Here is a 19,346-nt window from a genome sequence, read left to right as displayed (position 1 = left end):
AAATTAAAAAATATTTATAAAATCTGTAGATATATATAAGAAACTAATGATTTTACGCTTTAATTTGATTTTATTATTTAATTTTTGTAATTTTCTAAAAATATGTATATATTTTTGAAATATTTTTAATTTAAATGATATTTCGAAATTTGAAATGCCATAATTGAATATATTTATTTTAATGATGATTTATGAGTTATTACCATATTTTTAAAAAGTCCAAAAATATAAATCGAAAATAAATGTAATATATGAGTTATTACCATATTTTAAAAATTTTACCAAAAATATAAATTAAAATTAAGTATAATTGTCCAAGTCATATTAATCTATAAGACATGTCATCAATTTTATTAGTCATGTCATATTATTTTTGTGAGAATGATTGTAGAGAAGACATGTGGCAAAAATTGTCCATGTCATATTAATCTATAAGACATGTCATCAATTTTAGTAGCCATGTCATATTATTTTTGTGAGAATGATTGTAGAGAAAACATGTGGCAAAATCACTTCTCAAATATAGTTTAGGGGATTGTGCCACAGTTATTTATCAGGATGAAAGAGATGTGGAAAACATAGTAAATCCATCCTTGGAATGTGCCAAACCCATTCAAGGGTTGGAGGATAATTGTTGAACCCAAATACCAAATCCACTTAGAATACAGTTCAAAGCATGAGAGAGCGAAGCCCATAAGAGGTCAGTCTAGCTTCGTGTCTTACGTTACAAAAACCAAGTTCACGGTCAAACATTTATAACTTTTAATCAAACACGATACTGACCCATTTCTGTTTCAGTAGCTTTTATGTTTGATTGTTTGTTATCTCCAAGACTCCAACCAACATAAGCCCCACAGTTATGTTCTTATAGGCATTTAAATTGATGATGAAAATCTCGCTCGTTTTGTGGAGCATGTTGATAAGGACAACAATGGGACTATAGAGACTTTCTTTTGTTATACCCTCATTAGCTTGGTCTCGACCTAAACAGATCTGGAGGTCCATGGACTTCGAGGTTACGTCGAACTAATGCAAGATTATAAAACCGAGTCAATATGCCATGTAGACCTCCTATATGCACAATAACAGGTAGTACCCCAAGATCACTGAAATCGTACTGGAAAAATAAAAAAGGAGATTTCGGTGTAATACCGATTATAAAAAGAGGAGAAAACGAGAAAATAAGACATTCATATTCCGATACACACACACATACATTCCACCTTGTGTTCTCTCACTAGAAACACTTCGACCTCGTTTTTTTGTAAACTAAAAAAAAAAACACTTCGACCTCGTTTTGCTAACTTGTTCTTAGTTTAAGTTTCATCCTTGTTTTGATCATTGATCTTGGGATCCAATTATCATCAATACAATTTATTTTTGTCAATTTGAATATGATTACGTTTACAAATATTTTTTTCCTAAATTTACAAATACAAATACTATCAAATTTCTAATACGGATTTTAAGATCTATCCGCTTTAAAAACATGTATCCCTTCTAGTGTTTTTTAGAGCCTATTTTAATGTAATATTAGGTGTTTCAAAAAAAAGTTAAAAATATATTGATATATGAGTCATTAGTAGTCACTAATCATCATCGTGATCGCAAATAAAAACTTAAAAAGAGAACCCATAGAGTGTTGTTTTAAATTGAAATCTTATCTGTAAAGCATAGTAAATGGAAGACGCGACAAAGTCATAAGTAGGCGTAGTCATAAACTCGAAAATAGGCATCAGAAAGATGCCAACCTTATCTCTTTCGTTTCACGACAAAACACAACGAAGTGACGAACCAGCGAATACTAAAGGGTACCTCGCCTTGTACGTATCGTACTCTTTTACCTTTTTTTCTTTTTTTTCGCTAAATACTCTTTTACTTCTTCTTCATACTTCTTTCTTTCTTCTTTTTTGTCAACCTTTTTTTTTTAACCTTAAAGAGTTAAACCCGGATCAATGATGACACAAGCCTAACCCCCGGATGGAGGTACAGCCCACGGATAAACCCTCTCCTGGATATTCAAATAAATCGAAAGCAATAACTCATATCCGTGTGGTCGGTAGAATTTGAACTCGGATTCGCTTTATTAGGTTCGTCTTTTTTGTCAACCTTTCTTTATTTATTTTCATTAATTAATTATTATACAAGAAGTAAATATGGACCTATATATCCTTCAATCAAGCTTTTTTATTTTTGATTAAATTATTAACTACTACCTGTAAGTTTACTAAAGACTAAACAAAATTATCCTTCTAAAGATTTAAGCAAAAAAAAAGTTTATTAAAGACTATAGTTTACCAAAATTTGTTATATCGTATATAATAAACATACTTATAATATTCTACAGATTTTATAACACAACGGTAGTATAACACACGTAAGAACTTGATCTCTTTTGTTTCTGTATTAGTATTTTCTTTTCGTAATGGGGTAACCAATTATCGAGCTTTTTATTTCAATTTAAATTTATGTACAATCTCGATTATCGATTATATGTATTTCTCAAGAAATCTTGATTATTTGAATGGATGTTACAAAAAATGCGTGGTTGTAAGAACGTTAATTTACACATAGTATATTATAGCTACGTAATCAGAGAAAAAGGCATCTAAAACAAATTAATGATAGCAGGGGGAAAAATGATGGCAGGGAAAATGAAAATAGTTCTCGTTTGGTCCAAAAAAATTAATACAGTATTACGGAAATTTACCCTTTTTAACACGTGTGTGTGTTCTGTTCTGAATTTAAGAATCCTCAAAACAATCGGTACGGTACGGAGAAAGTGCATCGATACAGATTATCTAACTAGCTAACTCTAACATGAATTTAGTATGTTTATCTTTTCACATGTATATTGTTTTTTGCAAACCATGCATAAGTAGGAGAGAAGATCCAATTTTTTTGTTCACTTGTAAATCATGCTTATATGTCAATTTAATTTCTGTCAGGTTAGAGCCCAATCGAAATCAAATTTTAATTGATTATTAAACTTTTCACAAATATAGTATTAGTATTTTTTTCTCATTGAGTTATCTGCATAGGAAAACGAAAATACGTCGATTACAAAAAGATAATTCGTTTTTAATTGCTTTAATGGCCATTTTAATTTTGTAACTGTAATTGTTTAAGTCGATGCCAAATTTAGACGACATTACTTGAAGAAAAAAAACAATAGATAATCTAATTAGTTTTTTTTCTAATACACACAACTTGTAAAACTTATTTTCTTTTAAACTGGAACTTTAAAATAAAATTGTATACTTTTATTGGAATTTACTTACTGTTTAGTATTTTTTATTTGGGTTGCTTGGTTTATCAAGAAATTCTAAAAGGTGAATATTAAGTTTTTGGATAATAAAGCATAAGCAAAGCAGCGTTAACCATGGTTCGTTAGAAAACTATTATGCCTCAGAGATGTAACTTTCAACTAGATAAAAATAAAAATTGGTTAGGAAGCTTCGGTGAGATTTTGTCCGAACAACTGTCTCTTGCTTGGTGTTATCTCTATTTTCCTGACGCCTTCATTCTCCAACTCAATGGGCGTCCCTCAAAATACCACTCTACAAGACATCTATCACAATGGAGTGTGGCGTTTCGACCAGCAAGATCAGATAAACAGGTTATTGTTCAAGCTTTACTCTCTTCAATCATCTTGACTATAGAATCAGATACTACTTGTCGGTGTGTGGACGATGCGGTTTAGGAAAAATATGACACTGGTGGGATCTACAACATACTAAAAAATCATGGAACTAAGGTACCTTGGAACCATGTTATCTAGAGTAAAGGAGGAATCCCCAAGTATAATTTCATGGCCTGGCTGGTGACTCTCAATCATTTCCCCACTAAGGATCATCACTACAATGGGGACTGAATGTGGACCCTGAGTGTCCTCTTTACTCCATTCATACTGAATCTCGTGATCACTTTGAGTGATCTTACTCTTCAGCTCTCTAGACAGCTTTTTATATGCACCTAGGTCTCAGCCCCTCAAAAACATGGTCTTCTTAGATCTCAGCCATGCAATCTCTCATGGGGCTTGCTTGGTACAAGAGAATTTGTTGCTTAGTCTGGAAACTCACAATCTACTCCCTCTGGACTGAGAGGAATGCAAGACTCCACTGTCAAAACTATCGCTCAGTTGAATCTTAGACCGCTACTACAAATATCAAAAACCAGATTCAAAGCTTCAAAGAAGTAAATCCTACAATAATTTCCAGGATGTTACAATTCTGGATCAAATCAACAAACTAGATGATTCCAATCGTTTCCGATGTCTCCCCTCCCTTTCCAATCGCTATTCTACTAACTATTTAAAAGTTTTGTAACTTAATGTGTTAAATTCCTACTAGGCCAAAATCCAAAACACGAAAATTAAGCTGGTCTATTTTTTTCATGCTTTCAATAGAAAATAAGTTGCAAAAAGATATATATTCTCTTCTGCCATATACTTTAATATATATATATATTAAAATATATGGCAGAAGAGATATTTTCAAAAAAAAAGATTCTTTTTCATAGTAGAAATAGTCAGAAACCAACCACCAAAAATTAAAAATGAAAAACGCAAGAAATCATTTACAAATAAAGAGAATTAAGAAAAACAGGACAAAAAATGCTGTTAATATAAGTTTTTCTTTTAATCCATGAATTCTTACAAATAAAAAGAAATTCTCATTTGAAAAAGCTACAAAGAAAAAAAATATCGTCATTCATGATAATATACATATATTACATTCCACTACGAGACTTATTTGGACTAAACAAATCAATAAAATACTCCGTTTACCTTTAAGACAATTTCAAATAATAAAAACAAATAAATATACACATCCACAAAAAGTGGTCTACGTACATGTAATTGTCTTGGTATATTGTCTTTCCAAGTAAAGGTAATATTTTTGCCTTATGGGGCCAAGATTTTTCTCTGAGTAGGAACAAATAGCAAATACGTCTCCCTATAACCAGCTTTGACATCAAATCAAAAGCCATTCTTTCTTTCCGTCTTTCACGCTCCTCCTCTCCTTCATCGTTTCATAGATTCTCTTACTTTATTGTTTTTTCCTTCCTCAGATCTCTTTTCCTTCAAAACAATCCTCTGTTTTCATCTCTCTGAGGTTGTTTTCTTTGAGGGAGAAATAAATCTCTTCTTCTGCCGATCTCTTCGATGTGTTTTTCTTTGCATGGTCTAGTGGATGATTGATAACGTCTGATCTCTGAAATTTTGGTGACGTTTCTGGGTTTATATGATTTTGTAGAAAATTTAGTTTTTTTTTTAATATATTTTTTTATTCTGGGTGGTCGAGGCGTCGGTTTCTTAGGGTTATTGTTGTTTTTTCCATTTTGAATTTTGTTTTCTCATTTTAATTGAATTTTCAACGCTATTATTGAAGACAACTTGTGGAATTTCTTATTGGTTGAAAAAATAGTCTTTTCAAATATATATTAGAATCTGGATGTCAGAAGAAAATGTCCACAAACTTGAGGTTGGTGTAATAGTTTAAACATATTCTTACAAAAAATAAATGAGTTCAGGTTTTCTTTGTTTAAAATATTTGCGAAATTCTCTAAGGAAAAAAAACAATTTGATAATGATGAAAACTTTCTATCAGAATCTTGTTTGGTGATTGTTTGAGTTGTGTTGTGTTCCACTCTCTGTGTCTGAGATTTTGCTTTAGAAGAAAGTAAACGAAAAAATGGAACAAACAAGTGAGACAAAAGCTACACCGGAAAACAACCTCAGAAGCAGAGCTGCTGCTGCTGTTGGGAACAACAGCAAGAAAGACATGATTTTCCGAGCTGACAAGATCGATCTGAAGAATCTTGACATCCAGCTGGAAAAACATCTGAGTAGGGTTTGGTCAAGAAACATCGAGAAGAACCCAAAGCCTAAGGAAGACTGGGAGATTGACTTGGCTAAATTAGAGATGAGGAATGTCATTGCTCGTGGTGCTTATGGTATTGTCTACAAAGGCATCTATGATGGTCAAGACGTTGCAGGTCTAATAACAAAATAAAATAAAATAAAAACTCATTTGTATTTATGTTTAGAGATTGTGAATTAACCGTTGTAAGTGTTTTGGTTGAGTAATGACAGTGAAAGTGCTTGATTGGGGAGAAGAAGGTTACGCGACAGCGGCTGAGACTTCAGCTCTACGTGCTTCATTTAGACAAGAAGTTGCGGTTTGGCATAAACTTGACCATCCCAATGTCACAAAGTTTGTTGGAGCATCAATGGGAACAACGAATCTGAAGATACCATCGTCAGCAGAGACGGAGAACTCGTTGCCTCAGAGAGCTTGTTGTGTGGTTGTGGAGTATCTTCCTGGAGGTACTCTTAAACAGTTCTTGTTCCGTAACAGGAGAAGGAAACTCGCTTTCAAAGTTGTTGTTCAGCTCGCTCTTGATCTCTCCCGAGGGTAATAATGTACTTTTAAAGAAACACAACTCTTTTTTGTTTTGTTTCATTCTTCATGAGTCTGACTGACTCCAAGATTTTTTTTTTTGGACAGGCTAAGTTATTTGCATTCAGAGAGAATTGTCCACCGCGATGTGAAAACAGAGAACATGCTATTGGATTATCAGAGGAATCTAAAGATAGCTGATTTTGGAGTGGCTAGAGTTGAGGCTCAGAATCCAAAGGACATGACTGGAGAGACTGGTACTCTTGGATACATGGCTCCAGAGGTAAAAGAAACATAACAACATCTTCTCTTTTGGTTTTTTCAAAATCTTATTCTTGTGCTATTGTTGTGAGGTTAGGTTCTTGATGGTAAGCCATACAACAGAAGATGCGATGTGTACAGCTTTGGGATATGCTTGTGGGAGATTTACTGTTGTGACATGCCTTATCCTGATCTCAGCTTTGCTGATGTTTCTTCTGCTGTTGTTCGTCAGGTTAGTGAAAATTCAAATATATATATCCGCTAGAGCTGGTTAATCCGGTTATTGTTTAATTTCTTCGGTTTATATCGCTGTTTAATGGTTTTATCGGTTAAATAGAAGAAAAACTAAAACCAAGTACTAAACCAATTTTTAATTCGGTTTTAGTTTCCGCTCTGATTAATTTCATGGCATTAGAGTTGGATTAAAGTCGGTTTAGGTAACATCAACAACGTACATGTTTCTAATATATGATAAAATTCTGGTTTATTAGTTCGGTTTAGTGTGTGAGTGGTTACACTACGCTAAAATCTTTATTCGGTTATTGTAGATTCTAAAATTATAAAAATACAATTTGGTTTGGTTTCGGTTTAGTCTAAGATGATTTGTTTTGAATAATGGTTTGAACAGAATCTGAGACCGGACATACCGAGATGTTGTCCGACATCATTATCAAGCATCATGAAGAAATGTTGGGAAGCGAATCCTGAGAAACGACCGGAGATGGAGGAAGTCGTGAAGATGCTTGAAGGAGTCGACACCTCCAAAGGCGGCGGAATGATCCCGGAAGATCAGAGACCTGGCTGTTTCTGCTTTGTCTCCGGTCGTGGTCCATAAATTTACCTTTTTACCTCCTTTCTCCATCCATCTTGTTCTTACCTTTCAAGAATTGAATTTTGGAGCAATGCTCTGTCTTTCTTTTCTTCGTTAATCTGTCGAGATTAAAAAAAAGTTTTCGTTATTAAAAAAAAAAAGAATATGTATTATACAATTTCTGTCAATTGTGAATACTAATACTGGCGTTTGCTTTCAGTATACAACTGAAATATCAAATAACAATTATTTTGTTTGTAAGGTATTGATAAAATGCGTAAGAGAAGCAATGCTCGATTAGATTAGCCGAAGAACTAGTGACTTAGGCCAAGTAGGTGATCTTAGTAATGTTCTGATGAATGTAGATGATTAAGAGAAGAGATGAAGAGAACCATTTACAATTCATTGTCTAAAGTTAACAGAGAGTCTTAGATATAAACTTCAGTCCTAGAAGAGGCTGATTCCGAAACAAAACTAGAGATACAACAACTAACAAGTTAACAATGTTAAGGATCGACTAAAGAGGAGACAAACTCTTGAGTCTTGAGGCGTGCACAACAGTTTGGTGGGTTTAAGAGTTTCACCATATGCCGCAATGAGCAACGCTTCAGCTCGACGATGGTCCTTTTTTTCCCTTGAGTTGCGAACTAAGCAAAGGAAACAACTCCGATGCAACTCCGTCTACTAAACCCAAAAAATATCAAACAATTGGAGTCTTGCTGCAGCACATGGTGAGAAACGATGTTAGTATCGACGTGGCACGCATGTTCTTCTCATTAGAGGGTTGTGTATGAGCGGGAAATTGGAAGAAGCAAGCCTGTTCTTTGAGGAGGCGATGCGGAAAGGAATGATTCCTAGAGAAAGCTTTACAAAATGTTGGTGGAACTGTGGAAGTGCTTGAGAAGAAAGGTATGAGAGAAGCAAAACTCAAGATTGAGTGTTTTGTTCAGTCCAAAGTGATGACTAACTCACAAACTTCTTCACCTGTTTCGTAGGGTTTGGAGCATGTCTCAAAAGTTTTGTTTCTACTCTGCTTCAAAATAGTTTTACATTTTATTGAAAATGAAACGAAATCAAAGGACCGTTTGGCATAAAAAATATAAATTTAGCCTTTCAAACGAAGTATCTATAGTTAGAGGTCTTTTTTGCAAAATTGTTATTTTGTATTTCGTACATATATTCCTTTATTTTCAGTTAAATATATAAATATATTTTGTTTTTAGAATAAAGCAGAAAAGGGTTAAAAAATAATATCATAATAACTGATTTATATTATTTTTAAATCATTTTATGTTATCTATATGATTTGTTATAAATAATATTATATTATTTTAATTAAACTTATGATTTTACATATATAATGTCCAGTCAATTTGGTTATTGTTTGGATCTATTGGACTGGATCTACTTTTCAAATTTCAACCATAATATTTTTTGTTATTAATAGATTAAGTTTTGTCATTTGCATTTAAATGGTTGTTAAGTTATTTTTCAAAATGTTAAAAAATAAATACCCAAAACATTTATTGTGATATACTTTTGAGAAATCATTTTCTATAAATAAAATATTAAGTTACTTTGAATTCATATATTTTTAAATTTGTATAGTTTAATAAAAATATAAAGAAACTGTAAAAGAAAATTTGTAATTTAATAAAAAATATTTTGCAAGAAAATAAGTAAATAACCCAGTAATATTAATTAAAAAGATTTTTATTTCATTAAATATATTTATTTTTATGTTATCTAAATTATCTTTAATCATCTAATAAAATAGATTGATATAAATAAAATATTGTTATTACTGTTATAATATTTATTATTATTTTATGATAATTTTTAAAATGGAATATTTTTTTAATATCAAGATTATTTTTTGTTAACTTTTTTTTTTTTTTTTGTAGACAAGTAGAAAACAGACTCATATAGACTCCGTAATCCAGTTAGGTAACTCAGCATCCATGTGAACGACGAAAGACGATTGCTGTCTGACACCCTCGTGCTAGACAATCCGCCCTTGAATTCTCCGTTCTTGGTACATGAATGATCTGTGAATTGTGAAAGCTTTCTTGCAATTTCTTGATTTCCTGCAAAAGCTGGTCATTCCTCTGGTTAACTTTCTTTTTTTATATAACCAAATTATGTATGATATTTATTTTTCGTTTTTTTTAATTTATAATTTTCTTTTTAACACTTTTCCATTATTGAAAAGATATAAAGAAAAAAGGAAACTATTTTTTTATATATTGTTAACAATTAAATATGATATTTTTAATTCAGTAATGATAATTTTGTAATTAACTGTCGTAATAATCAACGTGGGCACTAATACTAAAAAAATAGTTTTTCAAATAATATTATAGAGATTCATCAATCATAATTTTATATTCTAGTTTTTAAGTAAATAAAATAGAATAAGTTATGATCATCCATAACTAAATATGAATTTTAATATTATGTGAAAAGAATATATGTTACGTGATGATTTTCTAATTAATTAATGGTTATATATTGAGTTGTGCCTTTAATAAGGGGTATGTAAAAATCAAATATATTCTTAGTCATGATTTCATTCCATTTATTGTCAATGTATATATTTAAAATTAGAATCTTAGATAATTGTTTTATCTATTTCTTTTGGTTAAATGTATTATATTATCTTATACAAAATTACTAAAAATCATAGAAAATTGTATAGTTAGCAAAGACTAAAACTAAACAATATTTATAAAAATAGATATCTAAATAAGCTAATGATATTACGATTAAAATTTATATTTTTTTGAAAATGCAGAAAATTTAGATAATAAAAACATTATATTTATAAAAGTAAAATTAAATAATATTTCGAAATTAAAAATGTCATATTTGAATATATTTATTTTAATGATGATTTATGAATTATTACCATATTCTAAAAAATTTACCAAAAATATAAATCAAGATTAAATGTAATATATGAGTTACTGCCATATTTTAAATTTTTTTCCAAAAATATATATCAGCATTAATTGTAATTGTACATGTCATATTTAACTATATGACATGTCATCAATTTTAATAGACACGTCACATTTGTTTTTGCGAAGATGATTGTAGAGAGGACATGGCAAATCACTTCGCAAATAATGTCTAGGGGATGAAACGAAATCAAAGGACCGTTTGGCATAAAAAATATAAATTTAGCCTTTCAAACGAAGTATCTATAGTTAGAGGTCTTTTTTGCAAAATTGTTATATTGTATTTTCGTACATATATTCCTTTATTTTCAGTTAAATATATAAATATATTTTGTTTTTAGAAGGGAAAATTCCTTAAAAATACACGGACTGAATTTTTTTTGCTGAAAAAATACACAAACTTTTTTGGCTTCCCAAAAAATACACAAACTAATTTTGATTGTCCATAAAATACACGAACTTTTGAATTTTGAAGGTTTCACACCTCGATTTTAACGGTGTAAACAGTGACTAACAGAATAGTAAGACGCCGTTAGACGCCGTTAACTCTGATTAAAAAGTTCATGTATTTATGGACAACCAAAATTAGTTCGTGTATTTTGTGGGAAGCCTAAAAAGTTCGTGTATTTTTCAGCAAAGTTAATTTAGTATATATATTTTTAAGGAATTTTCAAATGGAGTTTGGATATTTCATATACTATTCAAAGGCTAAATATCTGGACCCAATACAATACATATCAAAATTTTATATTTGAAAACTTTCGGTTTGGTTTTGGACCGAATATTTTCGGATCAGTTTCGATCCAAGTTTTTGAATCCGGCTAAAATATCTAGACCTAATCTTGACATTTTAGCCGGATTCAAAAACTTGGATTGGAACTGACCCGAAAATATTCGGTCCAAAACCAAACCGAAAGTTTACAAGTATTTGTTGGGTCCAAAACTCTTCCACTTGAAAGAATTAAAACCAAAAAGAACTGATCCGAATATATATGGGCCTAATAAAATCGACACGAATAGATTCAATTCGACAAGATCTTTCTGCTAACAATTTTGTTATTATTTTTGCAATATTTTTAGTTTTGTTTTTGTAACAGAAACATTTTTAATTAATATGAAACTTCCAATGTAAAATTTAGAGTTGTTTGTGAATTTTTAGATATATATGATAGATTTCGACTAAATTGGACTAAACAAATATTTGTAAACTTTTGGTTTGATTTTGGACAGAATATCTTTGGGTCAGTTCCGACTCAAGTTTTTGAATCCGGCTAAAATGTCTAGATATTTTACAAATATAAAATTTCGGATCTGTATCATGTGATAGAGAATGTGTTTTTTCAGGTCTTTGGGTCGGGTTTAGGCCGTTTTTTCTGGATATGGATCTTTCAGACCGAAAATATTTGGTCCAAAACCAAACCGAAAGTTTACAAATATAAAATTTTGGATATGTATTGGGTCCATATATTTAGCCTCTGAATAGTATATGAAATATCCAAACTCTATTTGAAAATTCCTTAAAAATACACATACTAAATTAACTTTGCTGAAAAAATATACGAACTTTTTAGGCTTCCCGAAAAATACACGAATTAATTTTGGTTGTCCATAAAATACATGAACTTTTTAATCAGAGTTAACGGCGTCTAACGGCGTCTAACGGCGTCTTACTATTCTGTTAGTCACTGTTTACACCGTTAAAATCGAGGTGTAAAACCTTTAAAATTCAAAAGTTAGTGTATTTTATGGACAATCAAAATTAATTTGTATATTTTTTGGGAAGCCAAAAAAGTTTGTGTATTTTTTCAGCAAAAGAAATTCAGTATGTGTATTTTTAAAGAATTTTCCCTTTTTAGAATAAAGCAGAAAAGGGTTAAACCCTCTGTTTCTTCGTCTAGCGCCGTCGTTCAATACCTCTAAAACCCTTCTCATCTCAAGCGAAGTTCTTCAATCTTCTTCTTTGTTAAACCGTAAGTGCTTCTCTTTCGCTTGAAAGGTTCATATCAATCTTAAGAGTATATCTTCTTAGTAATCTCAAAAGTAACGTTTTACTGTAATAGAGACTTCACCTAGGTTTGTTAGTAAAGCTATAATCTTTCCTCCGTACATTGTGCGATACTCAAAACTTAAGTTTAACTGATTTGTGTTGTTGTTTAGTTTTGTATTAAACTGTATGTTCCTGTAATGGTTGTTTCTATGGGGCAGATGTCATTTGAAGAAGATGATTTTATGGAAGAGAATGAGATGAACATGATTGATGAAGACGAACCAGCATCCGACTCTGAAGCTGAATCTCTTTCAGATTCAGATGAAGAGATCACTGAGAAGTTAGCCGAGCCGACAAAGACTGCTGTCTACAACAGAGATGGCCTTCTCGACAAGCTCCAAGACATTAGCTGGCCAGAAGATATTGACTGGACTCACAAGCTCACCGTCGAGATCGAGCAAGGACAACAAGCCGCCGTCGACGTAAACGACGACCTCGCTAGAGAGATGGCTTTCTACACTCAAGCTTTGGAAGGAACGAGGGAGGCCTTCGAGAAGCTCCAGGAGATGGGGCTGCCTTTTTTAAGACCGGGGGATTACTACGCGGAGATGGTGAAGTCGGACACGCACATGGAGAAGGTGAAGTCTAAGCTTCTTTACGAGAAGAGACAGATGGAGGAGGCTGAAGAGAGGAGGAAAGCTAGGGATAACAAGAAGATGGCTAAGGAGGTTCAGTCTCAGAAGATGAAGGAGAGGGCTAAGCAGAAGAAGGATGAGATTGAGTCTGTCAAGAAGTGGAGGAAACAGAGGCAGCAGAGTGGGTTTAGTGAGAAAGGTGCTGGAGAGCTTGATCTTGAGTTTGGGAATGGGAAGAGTTTTCAGAGAGGTGGTGGTGGTGGTAAGAAGAGACCTGGTGTGTCTCCTGGTGATAGGTCAGGAGGGAAAGGGAAGACCGCTTCGAGGATGAATAATAAGAAGAGGGAGTTTAGGGACTCCAAGTTTGGTCATGGTGGGAGGAAAGGGTTGAGCAAGCAGAACACTGCAGAGACTACTAATGATTTCAAAGGCGGGTTTCGTGGTGGCAAAGCTGGTGGAAACAAGAGACAGAAGAGATGAACGAGTTTTGTTCATCTATAAACCCATAAACTGTTTTGTTCATCTTTGGATTATGTATTGAGAGAATGTTTTTTGTTCTTGTTTTGTAAGACCCTCTTGAGTAAGGGCTTTTAGGACCAATATCTTTAGTTGCAATGTTGTACTAATGATTACTTGAATTAACAAAGGTCCATGTGTTTCAAAAAAATTCTTCTGTTAATCAGTCTTTTAAATTTATCATCTAACAATAAACTTTTTAAGTACTTCACAAGTGCTTATTAGAAGAGTTCTACAATGGATTTAAAGTTCACTAAAGCCATCTGTTAAAACAATCCTTCTCTCATTCAGTGCGCATGATATATTCTGTTTTGTTCTTTTTCACCAAACATGGTTTGCTAGCTAATATCCTATGCACTGTAGTCGGATTATGGGAGAGTGAATACAACACATTATTTGGAGGAGATAAAGTTCTCTCTTGGTGTATTTCTTCTATGTAAGGTTTTTTTTTTTTTTTTTTGAATTAATATGTGTAAGGTTTTTCTCATAGTTACTAAACATCTTCTCAAACTCAAAAGTAAGCACATATCTGTAACTGTGACTCCCTCTTCCTCCAGACCTCTACAATTTGTATGGATCTCGGGAAGTTTATTGGGTCCAAACCTATTTTTTCCTCAGAGATATTCAGGAAATTGCAACAATATACGCACTTCAAAACTTTTTCTTAGAAGAAAACATTAAACATTACAACTAGTTTTCGCAAGAAACAACCCCCCCCCCTTCCCTATTACAACTAGTTTTCGCAATAAACAACCCCCCCCCTCCCCTATTACAACTAGTTTATTGCACCCCCCCCCCCCCCCCCCCCCTCCTTCTCTTTTGCTGGGTTTCATTTGAGGATTATGTTGAAAAAGGATTTTGTAACATTTGAGGTAAATCTGTGATGTAAATACTTTCAAATACGATATACTTCTGATCATAGAAGCATGACGACGCACACACTAAAATATAAAATAAAATAAAATGCGAGTGTCTTAGTCATGCTATTCGAAGTGCAACAAAACCTGGTGATAAGACACGTAGTAACGTCATAGAATCCTTGTGGTACTTATCTTCCGTACCACGTTCGGTTCCACCCAAGTGCATGTTATCCTTATCTTCTATGTTTGTATTTTTCATAACATCAAATTGTTACACTAACTTGTAAACACATTTTTATCACACAAAAAAAAATACACTTGATGAACACAGAACTATTAGAACTTAGAAGCAGACTGTGAATTAAATATGATTATCATCTTAAATGTTAAAAACACATACATATTTCTCACCATCTAAACCAATTCTATAAAATTTGTGAATGCTAATAAATCCATTTTTTATCATTTCACAAACTTCTAGTTTTATGTTTTCATCCATTTTTTTAGAGTTTGGATAAACGTTCGAGTGTGATCGATCGTAGTTTTGTTGTATACGAACACTCGTCAACATGCATGTCAATCTCTCTTTCCTATATAAACCAAACCATCCATCCTTTTCTTTCAATAAAGAAATACAAATCAAGAAAAAGAAAAAATGGCGATCAACAAATTAACCATAACACTTTTCCTTCTCATATCCTTGGCTGTTTTCCACTGCTTGGCCTTCCGTGTGGAGGTCCAAGAGTTCGAACCACCACAGCAAGAGGGACAAGAAGGTCCCGGTGGTGGCGGCTCCGGCGAGGGATGGGATGAAGAGACGACAAAGAACCCGTACCACTTCGGGCAGTGGAGTTTCAAGAATTTCTTTCAGTCAAAGGATGGTTTTGTGAAAATGTTGCCCAAGTTCACTAAACGCTCATCGACTCTCTTCCGTGGAATAGAAAACTACCGCTTCTTGACCCAGGAGATGGAACCTAACACTTTCCTTGTTCCTCACCATTTAGATGCCGATTACGTGTTTGTAGTCCTACAAGGTTCTATCCATTTTTTTTATTCTTGAAAAACCTCTTTATCTTTTTACGACATACACTCTAGTAGTAGTACTAAGTTACTAAAGATAACTTAATTTGATTAAAATCATATCAGGGAAGGGAGTGATTGGTTTTGTGACGGATAAGGCAAATGACTCCTTTCAAATAACGAAAGGTGATGTGGTGAAAGTCCCTTCCAGCGTCACACACTTTTATGCGAACACCAACGACACCGTTCCTCTCCGCCTCGCCAAGATCGCCGTCCCATCCAATATTCCTGGACACTTCCAGGTCTTTTAATTATGTAATCTTATTACATCTTATTTATTTTTTGCACTTATTTATTTAAATATGTTTAAAACTCGATTGTTCTTCAGGTTTTCTTCCCTGCTCGTTCCCAATTTCACCAATCCTATTTCACTGCGTTCAGTAAAGATGTCCTCACGGCCAGTTTCAACGTATGCTTCTTATAACTTGCTTTCATCTCTCCCCCTTAATATGTTATGTTTAACATACATACGAGTCTAGAATAGTGTTTATGGTCTTTATTTTTTCTTTTGAGAAAAGAATAGTGTTTAGGTTTTTTTTTTCTTGAAGATTGTAGTGTTTATGGTTACGAGTTTTGTATTATGGAATCTATAGATACCGGAAGAATTGCTAGGCAGATTGATTAGGGACCACAACAACAAATGGGACAAGGGATTATACGTAGAATTTCCCCAGACCAGATCAAGGAACTTACCGAACACGCTACTTCTTCTTCAAACAAACACAAGGACAAAAAAGACAAGCACAAAGACAAAGGCAGTAGCACGTTCGGGAGCCCTTTCAATCTCCTTGCACAAGATGCAATCTACTCCAACGACTTTGGTCGTTACCGCGAAGCAAATCCTAAAAGGTTTAGTCAACTCCGAGACCTTGGCATCGCCGTCGGTTGGGTTAACATGACACAGGTTTGCAATCAATAATTTTCATATGGTTCCGACGTTTTGTTGGATCAATCAATCACTAATGAAAAAAATTGGGGTTGTGTAAATATGCAGGGGTCATTGTTCCTTCCGCAATATAATTCAGAAACAACGTTTGTAACGTTTGTTGAGAATGGTTGCGCCCGCTACGAGATGGCTAGTCCTTATACATTCCAGGGAGACCAACAACAGCCCTGGTTCGGACCAGGACAAGAAGAGGAAGTAGAAGAAGAAATGAGTGGACAAGTACACAAGATTGTAACACGCGTGTGTAAAGGCGAAGTTTTTATCCTTCCGGCAGGTCATCCGTTTGCTGTACTCTCACAGGATAAGAACTATGTCGCGGTAGGATTTGGTATCCATGCATCCAACAACACAAGAACGTTCCTTGCAGGTCAAGAAAAAGGGTTCTTTAATTGATAGTTCATAAAGTTCCTTTTCTTTTAGTTTCTGACAATTGTTTGGTTTGGGCTAATAGGGCAAGATAATATGCTGAGCAACCTAGACACGGTTGCAACGAGGCTGAGCTTTGGTGTGGGAGGCAAAATGGCAGAGAAGTTGTTTACGAGTCAAAACTATTCCCACTTTGCACCTACGACTCCTAGCCATCAATTTCCAGAGAAACCCAAGCCCTCGTTTCAATCGATCTTCAACCTAGCCGGTTTCTGAGAATGCATCTGATACAAAAGGTCAAAGAATACAAGAAGGTTAAGTACATGCCTGACGGTGTAATAAAATAAGGCGATGTTCCGTAACTTCTGTCCTACAGAGTTTCTTGAGTTGTACATGTGTTTGTAACGGATTCCCTCTGTTTTATAAGTAATAAAACCTCCGTATCTGTGTTGATTATTGGTTGGATGGATTTTTCTATAAAAACACGAGAGTGAAATTTTATATCATAGTTCCTACGTACAATAGAATTCATAACTAATAAAAAGCCATCTCAAAATATCACTAAGAATAATAAAAACAATTATATAATGAAACAAGAAAAACAATTTTAGGAAAAAAAAAAACAGGAAAAACAAAACAAAAAAGCCAAGCGGCAACTGTTCAACATAATGAACTTGGACCATCTCCATCACTACTGGTGCTATGACCGTTCCATATACCCATCTCAATGATCTCATACTCATCCTCCCTCTAATCACGACGGTGTGCAACGCAATCTCTGGTGAATTGTTGGGAGCAGTAATCTCGTCCGCATGTACACTTGAGTCACAAGAAAACCTAGTTTGGCACAGAGGGCAACTGACGTTTTTTGGGTCGATACAATCTATATGAAACAAATGCAAACATTGTGGTATAACCCTAACTGTCTCACTTAAGTGAAACTCATTCAGACAGGCAGAGCATTGATGAGAGATCGTCTCTTCTCCTTCTCCGCTGGTTCTGAACTCTGGTGAGTAAAACATGAAATCATCATGGTCGCTGCTTAACCGTCCGGATGAGGAGACTCTATCAGGAACGTCTTTTCTGCGCCAGCATTTGTCAACGAGAACGTAACAGGTTAGAAGTACGAAAGCTACTGCCAAGATTCCTGTCACACCAAAGGCTACGATCTGAAATCCATAACTACATGAACAAGCTTTGGTGGAGAATAATGAATGAAATGAATGAATATTCTATTTCAGAGGATGTTTACGTTTATAGCAAACGATAACTGGCAGAAATGGGAATAAAATATTTGAGGGAATAAATTGAGAAGTAATTAGAATAAGTGATTGGAGTGATTTGTGTATGTTAGATCATTCTATACATATTGACATTCCTTATAGGGTTCCTCATCAATATTATTAATTTAGGTGAAAATATTTTTAGGGGGTTATTGGTGGTTGAATTTTAATTGATTTAGAAAATTTAGAGAATCCATTATTATTGGTACGTGGATTTTAACAATCTTATTAAAATTCTTTGTTATTGGTTTATGGACTTTTAAATTCTATGTAAATCTCTTGTTATTCAAAAAGTTTAGTTTTTATAGATTTTATAACTATTATATTAAAGTTTCTTGTTATTGGGACATCGATTTTCTTTAGTTTTACTCATAATACTCAACTTTGGAAATACCATGTACATTCATAAGATTCTTAAAATCTATTAAATTAAAACACACATACACACAAATATAAAAGTTTTGTATTACATTTTTACTGTTAAGTGAATGATAGTAAAAGAAAGAAAATAATAAAAAAATCATTTGAGACAACATTATGAGAAAATTCATAGTTTTGTATTAAACATAAGAATATAAATAAAAATTAAGCAAGACAATCATTTTAAAAATCAAAAAATTACTTTAGTATCAAATAACTATATTTCACGATTTTTTTTAGAACATATATATATATATATATATATATATATATATAAAACATAAGAATATAAATAAAAATTAAGCAAGATTATAATTATTATAAATTTGGAACAAAACTGACCCAGAAATACAGGTTCGGGTTTGGTCCAAGTACCTATTGGGTGTTTTTGGACCCACGAGTCTCTATCGAGTCCATGTCCTATCCAAGACCGATTGGGTGTCTAAGGTACCCAACATATTTTGTGTATATTAAGTGTATATTAAGTGTATTTTAATATTTGAATATCACAAATAATTTTTAACTTTAGGTTTGTGTTTTCGGTTATAGTTTCGGGTTTCAGGTAATATCTCAATTTTTTTAAAAAAATTTGGATATTCGGATAAAATTTTATGTATTTTTTGGTTTCTCAAATCAAATTTTAGGTAAACTTTTAGACCTTTTTATATATTTGATTTTTTTGAGTATTTGTTTGAATTTTCGGATATGTTTTTCGTATCGGTATTTTTGGATTTTCGAATATTTTTCTAGTTTTCTTCTGATTTTCTCGTGGTAAAAAAAAATATAATTATATGTCGAAACACATAATAAATTATGT

General features: G+C 33.0%; 3 protein-coding genes across 3 annotated transcripts; all 3 read left to right on the top strand.

The window, feature by feature from the left end:
• The first annotated feature begins 4,983 nt into the window (after positions 1 to 4,983).
• On the top strand, positions 4,984 to 7,741 carry LOC108835103 (serine/threonine-protein kinase STY13). The gene is made up of 5 exons (XM_018608401.2): positions 4,984 to 6,000; positions 6,098 to 6,419; positions 6,513 to 6,687; positions 6,763 to 6,897; positions 7,294 to 7,741. Exons 1-5 carry the CDS (start codon positions 5,697 to 5,699, stop codon positions 7,498 to 7,500), a joined length of 1,143 nt encoding a protein of 380 aa, XP_018463903.1. The 5' UTR covers positions 4,984 to 5,696; the 3' UTR covers positions 7,501 to 7,741.
• Positions 7,742 to 12,303: 4,562 nt separating this feature from the next.
• LOC130496982 (probable rRNA-processing protein EBP2 homolog) lies at positions 12,304 to 13,752 on the top strand. The gene is made up of 2 exons (XM_056989752.1): positions 12,304 to 12,406; positions 12,642 to 13,752. The coding sequence occupies exon 2, from the start codon at positions 12,642 to 12,644 to the stop codon at positions 13,536 to 13,538; it is 897 nt and encodes a 298-aa protein (XP_056845732.1). The 5' UTR covers positions 12,304 to 12,406; the 3' UTR covers positions 13,539 to 13,752.
• A 1,317-nt stretch (positions 13,753 to 15,069) lies between these two features.
• LOC108836874 (vicilin-like seed storage protein At3g22640) lies at positions 15,070 to 17,282 on the top strand. The gene is given in 7 exon segments (XM_018609973.2): positions 15,070 to 15,468; positions 15,581 to 15,756; positions 15,843 to 15,923; positions 16,108 to 16,137; positions 16,140 to 16,418; positions 16,509 to 16,827; positions 16,912 to 17,282. Coding segments are annotated over 7 exon segments (1,455 nt in total). The 5' UTR covers positions 15,070 to 15,089; the 3' UTR covers positions 17,103 to 17,282.
• Positions 17,283 to 19,346: the final 2,064 nt, after the last annotated feature.

The sequence above is a fragment of the Raphanus sativus genome, chromosome 6 (genome assembly GCF_000801105.2).
Source record: "Raphanus sativus cultivar WK10039 chromosome 6, ASM80110v3, whole genome shotgun sequence".
In the NCBI taxonomy this organism is placed as follows: domain Eukaryota; kingdom Viridiplantae; phylum Streptophyta; class Magnoliopsida; order Brassicales; family Brassicaceae; genus Raphanus; species Raphanus sativus.
Note: the sequence above shows the minus strand (reverse complement) of the source record. Positions and strands in the feature narration are given on the sequence as shown.